The sequence below is a fragment of the Nanorana parkeri genome, unplaced genomic scaffold, assembly GCF_000935625.1.
Source record: "Nanorana parkeri isolate BGI_ZX_2015 unplaced genomic scaffold, ASM93562v1 scaffold194, whole genome shotgun sequence".
NCBI lineage: Eukaryota > Metazoa > Chordata > Amphibia > Anura > Dicroglossidae > Nanorana > Nanorana parkeri.
The window spans coordinates 1,194,556-1,203,899 of NW_017306462.1; the positions used below are offsets into that span (position 1 = coordinate 1,194,556).

General features: G+C 49.2%; 1 protein-coding gene across 1 annotated transcript in view; it reads right to left on the minus strand.

Moving 5' to 3' along the window:
- Positions 1–2,725: 2,725 nt before the first annotated feature.
- LTN1 (listerin E3 ubiquitin protein ligase 1) overlaps positions 2,726–9,344 on the minus strand; it is an 88,773-nt gene continuing 82,154 nt past the window's right edge. Inside the window, exon 30 of the mRNA XM_018555366.1 lies at positions 2,726–2,913. Within this exon, the coding sequence (XP_018410868.1) occupies positions 2,851–2,913 (63 nt within the window). The 3' untranslated portion in view covers positions 2,726–2,850. The remainder of the gene's footprint in view (positions 2,914–9,344) is intronic.

Sequence of the window (9,344 nt, forward strand, 5' to 3'; positions counted from 1 at the left end):
GATCAGTGAACAAAAACGCAGTATGACACATTACAAACATGTTCATATACAACTTGAAAGACCAGTACAAAGAGCTGCTCCATACTGGTTTTTGCTTTAGTTGGGCTGGACAGGGTCTTTATCTCAGATCAGGTCCTACATGGGGAGATTCCACAGTTCAGTTCCAACCATGTAGGCCAGAGCTCAGAAAGATATGAGAGCGCTCAGAGAAGAGAGAGAAAATAGAAATATAGGGAAATTAGGCATGAGCTCAGCTTCAGAGCGACCCTGGTCCAAACCTGAGCTCCTCCAAACCCATAGGCTGCATGTGGCTACCCGCCCAATCAGCTGTAGTCTGGGGTATTCCCCACCCTGCAGTTACACATAAAGACAGGGGCAGAATGCTTGTGCTGACATCATTGACCTTATCCATATTAAGTCCATGTAATTGACTGAATGAAGCAAAGCAGCCATATTAGGTCAAAGACTTCACTGAATCCTGGCCCATTTGCATACATACAGCTGTGGGTGAAGAATTTGCCAGCCGCAGCTGATCAGGCTGCAGTGGATCTCCTTCCGTTTTCGGAGGTTGGGACTGGGTTCATGCCTAATAGAAATATACACCAGAGACTGAAACCAGAACATTCAGCTCACAGCAAAGCCCTTTCGATCCCAGCAGAACCAAGGGTGATGGCATGTCACAGACACCAGTAAAGGCTTCACCACATTTTATCCAAATGTAGATTTTGGCTGCAGTTCTTCTTTAAATACAAAGCAGTTTATGCCTAAAAACTAAACGGCATTCATAAATATATAATTGCTTCAAATGCTTATCACAAGGGAACATATTTGAGGACATTAGGAGATAAGCCAACTGCCAGGAAGATATTTTGTCTGGCCTGTTCTCCTATGAACATCTGTGCTGGTAACCTATGGGCAGGCATGATTACATAAGCAGCAGATCACTGTGATATGGCTCCTACTGGGGAAAACAAGGCGTTGGTCGATAAATTCCTAGCTCAATTGCTTTTTTTCCCAAGATACAGTTCAACAGAGGAAGTTCTCCACAATCACCCCAACTGTCGCCTAATTCTGACAAAATCCTTAAACAGAAACAATCATGAGATAAGCTAGGAATACTTATACATTAGCCCGTTTCATTTACATTTACTGGACCATGAAACGGAGACCATAAAATGTATTTATGTGAAAGAGATCTGTGTACAAGAAAGTACCCACTCCTGTGCAGAAAAAGATATTTGTTAGCTGCTGCTATTATATGATTGCTTGAAGATTATAGAAGAGTACTGATCCTATAGGATGAAGGAGAATTACTGAACAGGAAGTCAGCTGTGTTCCGGAACAACTATACCAGCACTTGCTCAAATATCTTCTATCGTGATAAAACCACTGAAGCATTTACACATATGAATGCTATTTAACGCTTTGCTTATATATACTGTACCAAGTTGTGACTGATGCAGAATTCCTCTTTACAAAGTGCTTTCCATGGTCCTGTCATGGCGACTGAAAGCTGCAGGCCTGACTGTCCTGGCCCTAACAAGGCAATAGATGAGGGCAGTGCTTTAATACAGCAGCTCTGGACAGCCTTCCAGCTGCTCAAAAAGATGACCAAGGCAAACCCTGCCTTCAGCAAGCTTCTTTGAGCTTTTTTTTTACCCCCACCCCCCTTTATACAGGTTATAAACAGCTGTAGGTGAAGGTTATAAAAAGGACCAATTGCTCTATATTGGGATCTGCAGCAGTTTGGGTATTAGAATGGGCTACCTAACAATACAGAAAGCTCCGTTCCTGCAGCATAGTCTTGGTAGGCAGATCTGCCATACTGTTTGCTTGCTCCAGGCCTTGAATGCAGTTCTAAGCAGGGCAGGTAACAGGGCTACAGGCAGGGATGATAGGGTCTGTAGAAGATTAGTCATTATTCCCCATAAGGAAATCTGCTACCGAACCTGCCTTCCCCAATATCTCTCATCACCGACTACTATATAAACTATATGACCAATACAATGTGGACGCCCCTCCAAATTACTGAGTTCAGGTGTTTCCAGTCAAGTCTTGTTACTGCTACAGCTTACAATCATATTGTTCAATCTCCTTTTGATCAATCAGCAACTTTGAGCGCAAGGGCCTGCTTGATTGGATAGATTACGTAGGTCCTCATATTACATAGTGTGGGTAGATCCAAAGAAGATTGTACAGAGATTGTGAGGTCAGACTGTAACAAGTACGGTGACCCTTTGAAAATTGTGTGCTTCTAACCTTGTGGCAACAGTTTGGGGGAAGGCCCTATTCTGTTTCGGCCTAAATGTGCCTCTGTGCACAAAGCCAGCATGGCTTAACAAGTTTGGTGTGGGGGAACTCGAGTGGCCTGTACATGGCCTTGACCTTAACCCTACTGACCACCTTTAGCATGTATTGGAACTTCAATTGCGACCCAGGTCTTATTGTCCAACACAAATACCTGACCTCACAAATGCTCTTTTGGCTGAATGGGTCAAAATATATATAGACACACACAAAATCTTATGAAAAGCCTTCCTAGAAGAGTGGAGGCCACTTTGCCCAAATAGGAAGGGGGGAGCAACTACATATTAACGCCCATAAATTTTTTGGTCACATAGGGTACTAGTGTCAGAGTATGTACTGGCCCCGGAAGGTGGGGATATATATTAAAGGCAATTTATTCTCCTAAAATGCTGCAGGATAAAACAATTAGCTCTTTGTAACCAACTCTCGTCTTTTAAATTGTTTGCATTCTAATATTGCAGGATTGTATAAAGTCTGCAGAGGTCACCTGCACCACAGACTAACCACTCGCTGTTCTTTGCTGCATCCGCTGCCTGGTACGTTTCAGAAGAAAGTCTCTCTACACAGGGGACACGTGGACTTGTTGCTGGAGGTAAACCACTTGTACTGCAAGAAAGAAGGCAAGAATGAATATAAAATGTTTCAATAGTATTGAAAACAGAGCTTGCTGGACAACAGCCGTAAATCTTCATCTACTACAAACACATTTTAGTCACGAGGAGAGCATGCGCTACACTTCACTGACTACTAAAAGGTCCCAAGAGCTTCACCTGTGGCTCCTCTTAATGATTCGCGCTAGACTTACTGACTTAATCCTTAAATCTGACCAGGCCAGCATTTACGACTTGCCGAGGTTAGATACAGTCATTGCGCCAGGGTTTTATTAGCTGTAAACGCAGCGGTAGAGGGTGGGAATGTGCTGCTCAGCCACCTTTAAGGAATGATAGTCATGCCAGACTTTCCACAGAAAAGATATTGCCCAAGACTATCAGACAAAGCTGCAGCCCATATTAAAACCATTCACTATTACGCCTGCTGAACTTTAACGCTTCTTTATAAGTAAGCTTTGTAACAGTGATCACAGACAGGCAAGTTTGTCACCTTTTAAAGTTGAGCCTAAAGTTTATTAAACTCTCAAAGTTTTCTCAATAATGAATTCAGATCAACCAAATATACATCGCCCAGCAAAGTGTTTCTTTACATTTTTGCCCAAGCACTTTCAGTCATGATGTTTCCATCTGGCTCCAACTCTCTCAGCTCAGCTTCCCTGAAATTCCTGTGCAGTACAAGATCACAAGCGACAGAAAAGTCTCCAGCAGAAGTCCATCTACTAGACTGGAGAAGGGTGAATGGAGGAGTGGGGAGGAGGGGGGAAAACTTGCCTTGCCTGTGTGTTTATGGAACCTTGCCCCACTCTTTACCGGTTATCCCAGAAATAATGGGTGCTTGTAATGACTGTGGATGACACAGTTCCAAATACAGTAACAATTGCAAAATGTCATCAGCACAGAGATTCGCATCGGTGCAAATCCATTTTATTGGTAAATGTCATGAAGACAATCGCATCGGATCCTCCAGCGCTGACTGTGCAGTCAGCGCTGGAGGATGGGGAAGGAGGGATACCTGCCGGGAGCGGCGACTGACAGTCATCACTCTCTGCAGGGAGATGATCGAAAAGTGAGTGAGCAACGGTATGTGTTTGTTCACTTCCCGATCAATAGAGCCGACCTGTGATTGTTTCATTGTCACAGGTCGGCTCCAACTATGAGGAATAGTGTTAATCACTCACCTCACAGTTTTATCTTATCAACAAACTGGTAATGTAAATGCTTAAAAAGTGTTGGAGTTTAATGTGTTTGTCCCATTTAAAAACTACATGTAAGACTACTGTGTCCAAAAGGGTGGCAAAGTTGCTGCACAATTTTACTGCAGAGCAAGGAGCACGGTCACCCTGCCCTTTGTCTGGAGTTCACCATCAATTTTGACACTTAAGCTGGCCATGCACTGTGCGAATTGGCTGGCTCTTCATCAACTGGCCATAATTCACACAGCGGGCGGCCCTATAGGCACCCTTGCCACTGTAGACATTCAGCTGCCCTCACTGTTTGGGCATTCTGACAGCGACACACCCGCTGCTCTCGGACTACAATAGCCCAAATGGAGATTCGTCCCTCCATTCGGTTTGATGTGATTGGAGGAATCTGTTATAATTTTTTTGTTCAGCCCACAGGTCCGTGCCAGATAACCATGGCCAGCTTTACAAACCAGATGCATTGAATAGGCTAATTAAATGGACACCACCACCTTGTCCAAACAGTGCCTCTGTTAAGGAGCACACATTACCCCCTTCTCGACCCCTTATACTCACCTTACCCTTAGCTCCCCCAGATTCTCGCTTTATAAAGCCAGTGACACTGCCAGCCTTTTCTGGGTATGGAGGACCATGTGACCTCTTCTCCTGTCTCCCCTCTACTGTTGCTGGGCCTAGCAGTGAACTCCTAGGCCTACACATGATCGCATGAACAAAGGACATCAGCGCCAGGGATTTCCGTGTTGGCCCCAAGGGATGGCAAGAGCATGCAGGTAAGGAGAGTATAATGAGCTTGGGGGAACCATTGCAGAGATTCTATAGGTTCAACTCGATTGGTCTTGCGACTTTTTTCAACCTGACCATGTAACGCTGTCACTTTGCTATGCATAAGCAAGGTGGCTATTTCTTATTAAGAGAAGCAATTACGGCGCAGGGATCTAAGATGGCCGCGTTTTAGATCTCCTCCGTGCAACACGGGCAAACTCCCTCTGCCATCGTCTTTCCAGCGGCACCAGCAGCTTACCCCTGCCTAACAGGAGTTCGACAAAGACCCCCTACACCCTTTCGCCCGATGGGGAAGACGGAGAAAGCTCCACAGACCCGCAAATCGGAGCGTGCTGTGGAGACCGCGAGGCGGCCTTCCAAAATGGCGCCCGCTCCACTCTCAACCGGACGAGGACAGCCGGCACTCAGTGGTGGATGACCCGGTGTCGAATGCAGATCCATGGCCCCGCACTCCGCTTGCTCCCAGGATCCCAGGATCCAGAAGGCGACTCGCAGATGCTCCCCCGTTTCCGCGGCATTGTCCGGGAAGAAATCTCTGCGGCCTCTTGCAAGTTATCGAGTGATCTGCTCCGCGAGATTATAGATGTAGGCCGCAGGACCACCGCTATCGAGCACAGAATTGATGATGCCACCTTAGTCCTGGACGACCATGAAAGAGAGCTGGCGGCCCTTCGGAACGAACTCGAACAGCTCAAGGACAAACAGGAAGACTCTGAAAATAGGGCCCGTCGCAGTAATGTCCGCATCCGAGGCCTCCCAGAGTCTGTTACAGACCTACCCGGTTCCATGATGGCCTTCTTACAGGAATTGGCGTCGGACCTCCCTGTGGACCATATGGAGCTGGATCGCGTGCATCGCGCACTAGCTAGGCCGAGGCCCGATGGCCCTCCCAGGGATGTGGTCCTCAAGTTCCACTACTTCCGCTCCAAAGAAAAAGTTCTACAGGCGGCCCGTGACAAAGCCCCCCTCACCTTTCAGGGCTATGATCTGCAGGTTTACTCGGACCTATCCCCCGTTACGTTGGCGAAACGTCGTGCCTTGAAGCCATACCTGATGTGCCTGAAGTCATTGAATATTCGCTACCGCTGGGGATTCCCCTTCAAGGTCTTCTTCACATACCGAGACACCCCCTATCAAGCCTCGACACCCACAGATCTTCGCTCCCTCTTCCAGGAATTGGGCTTCGCGATCCCACCGGAGGAACCCCCTCATCACCTTGCTGTTCCCCACCCGGATACGCTTCCATCACCACACCGCTCTCCATCGACTCGGAAACGCCAAGGGCACGAAGCTCCCCCTCAACGACACCGTCCAGGATCCCCCGACACCTGAAAGCTGACGCTCCCCAACCTGATGGTCACACATGACTCGCATCCCCTTGCCCGACATCCCTCCATGGAGCCTCTGAAGAGACTTCGTCCCAACAGACTGCACGCAGTCCAATCCCTGGACCGGGTTCGTATGGTTTGCCCCATTTGGTGGCTGAAGTCGTTCACTGAACCTAACTGTTGGATCCTTTATTTTTTGGTCCCCTTACGTTTTTGATTTTTGGTTTTCTGTTTTTTTGTTTCCTTTCCGGGACTTTTGAGTCTTGACATGTGCGATGGATCTCGGGAGCTCACGTTAGATGGTTTGCCTCCTGTGCCCTACTACCTCCCTCCCGACATCCATCCCGCAGTTTGCTACCTACTGTGGTCTCTTTTTGCTCTAATTATACCCTGTAATTGTTTGTCACTCCCAGACATATGGTGCACCTAGGCTCCTGAAAGGATTAGGTGATAAACGCTAGTCCCCTGCATTTCAGGACCCAGCTGGCAAGTCTCACCTTTATTTTACTGTTTGATTTCTCACTGGTGTGTGACATGTTAAGCACCTATTTCTAGGTTTGCCCCACACCCCCTATGTCAATCCCATGTAATGGATCCAGGGAGCCTACGTTCTGGCAGTGCCTCTCTCATACCATCCTGCCCCTCCTCCCGGTATCCATTCCATGGTGCATTCTAAGATGTTTCAGTAAGCCTTATTGTCCTCACTGCTCCAGCCATTGCTCGTTGCCCCGGCACGCCTACGTTACCTGATCCTGGAGAATGCCGTGGTGACGAACATTGTCTCACACCTCTCCCCCCTCCCCTCCTTGCTGTATTCACTGTATGGTGCCCATTCAACTCCTATTTAGGGAATTCCCTGCCCGGGTGGTTCCCTGCGCCTCCTTCCTGGTTCTCTGCTCCGGTAACCTCCGGCCTTGAACCCCAGTAGAGTGTACCGGCTGGTACGCTCCCTAGCACTTTCCCTTCCATCTCCACTGCGTCTCCATCCCTTCCTCTCCTTCTCATCCCTCCCGTCCCTGCCCGCCCTCTTCCCTGGTCCCTCTTTCCTACGTGTGTCTTGTCGTCCGCCCTCCCCGCACCCTCTTCCCCGCCGCCCCCACCCCCCTGAAGTACAGAGTCCCTACTCGGGCCACCGACCCCGAGCAGCACGATGCCGCTCCGCTGGCTCTCCCTGAATGTACAAGGTCTCAACTCCCCCCCAGAAACGGACGAAAGCCTTTCGCTATCTCTGTAGCTGCCATATAGACATGGCCTGCCTTCAGGAAACACATTTCTCGACCTCCAGTGCCCCCAAATATTTTGATGCTTTCTTCCCATCTGTGTACCAAGCTAATGCCTCCACGAAAACCCGAGGTGTCCTCATAGCCTTTCGTAAAACAGCGAATTTTGTCTGCATTTCTCTCCCGAATTACCCTTCCAGATATCCCACAAGCCGGTAGGGTCCTCATGGAGACGGATATCTCTGCCATCGAAGTCCAATTGGCCATTAAAGCCTTCAAAACGGGTAAACGCCCGGGCCCGGATGGATTCCCCTTCCTTTTCTATAAAAAACTATCGGAAGAATTATCCCCCCACTTAGCCTCCCTCTTTAATGGCCTCCTGAAGGGTGACTCTATGTCCCCCCACATGCTCACAGCGAACGTTGTCATGATACCCAAGCCAGATAGAGATCCCCACTCCTGGGCCAACTACCACCCCATTTCCTTAATAAACGTAGACGTCAAGATCCTTTCCAAAATTCTCACTTCCCGTCTTAACCAATTTCTGGGGTCCCTGATCAAAAAAGACCAGGTCGGCTTCATGCCCTCCAGGCAGGCCGGGGACGGGGTCCGGCGGGCCCTTCACCTGATGCACTTAGCCAAATTACCCTCCAGAGAAATGATGTTGCTGTCCTTGGACATCTCCAAGGCCTTCGACATGCTCTCTTGGCCGTATCCCTTTGAAGTCCTCCCGTCACTGGGGCTTTGGCTCCCGCTTTATATCCTGGGTCGCCGCCCTATATGCCTCACCCCAGGCCAAGCTTAAGTACTGTGGCTTCGAATCATCCCTTTTCCCGATAGCTCGTGGCACTCAGCCAGGGTTGCCCCCTGTCACCTGTCCTTTTTGCCCTAGCCCTCGAACCCTTGGCTGAATACATTAGAACCAATCCCGATATTCGAGGTCTTGAGGTGGCGGGCTCCCACCACAAAATATCTCTCTTCGCTGATGATGTCCTCCTGTCACTGACTAGCCCCCTCCTTTCCCTCCCAAACCTCCTTAAAGCACTCTCGGACTTTGCACTCGTCTCAGACTTGCGGGTCAATCAATCCAAATCCCAAGCTCTTGATGTCTCCTTGGCGCCTGCAACGCTAGCCGCACTCAAGCTCTCCTTTCCGTTCACCTGGGCCCCCTCCCTTAAATACCTGGGCATCCGCCTGACCCCGACCTATGACACCCTGTACGCAGCCAACATTCCCCCCCTCCTGAAATCCCTCACTAATTTGCTGACCTCCTGGCAGAGATTTCCCATCTCCTGGATAGGGAGGATCCATGCAGTGAAGATGACCTTCCTGCCCAAGTTACTTTACGTGTTCCGGACCCTGCCGATCCCCATTCCTGGCCATATTTTTCGCATTCTCCAACGACGGATACTCGCATTCATTTGGGGCAACTCCCGTCCCCGCATTAACCAAAAACTACTATATCGCCCCAAACTTAGTGGAGGTCTTGCAGTCCCTAATATTCGAGTATACTATACGGCAGCCACTATTGCTCCCTTAGCTCTATTACATTCAGCGACCGAACTCCCACTATGGGCGTGTCTCGACTTGGTGGACTGTCACCCCCAGCCCCTCACGTCCCTGCTGTGGCTCTCCCAAACTGACCGGCCCACAAATCTCAGCCCGATTCTTAGACACTCCCTGAAGATTTGGGACGGAGTTCGGTACTCCGGCAACCTGATGTCACCTCACCTCCCTCTACTGCCCTGGCTCAACTCTCCATTATTCCCACCTGGCGCCACCGACCCTCACTCGTTCGCATGGTGGTCCCGTAACGACCTGACCACTGTACACTCCCTCATCTCGCTCTCCGGTGTGAAGTCGTTCCAGCAACTTCGCACCAATAGATCCATT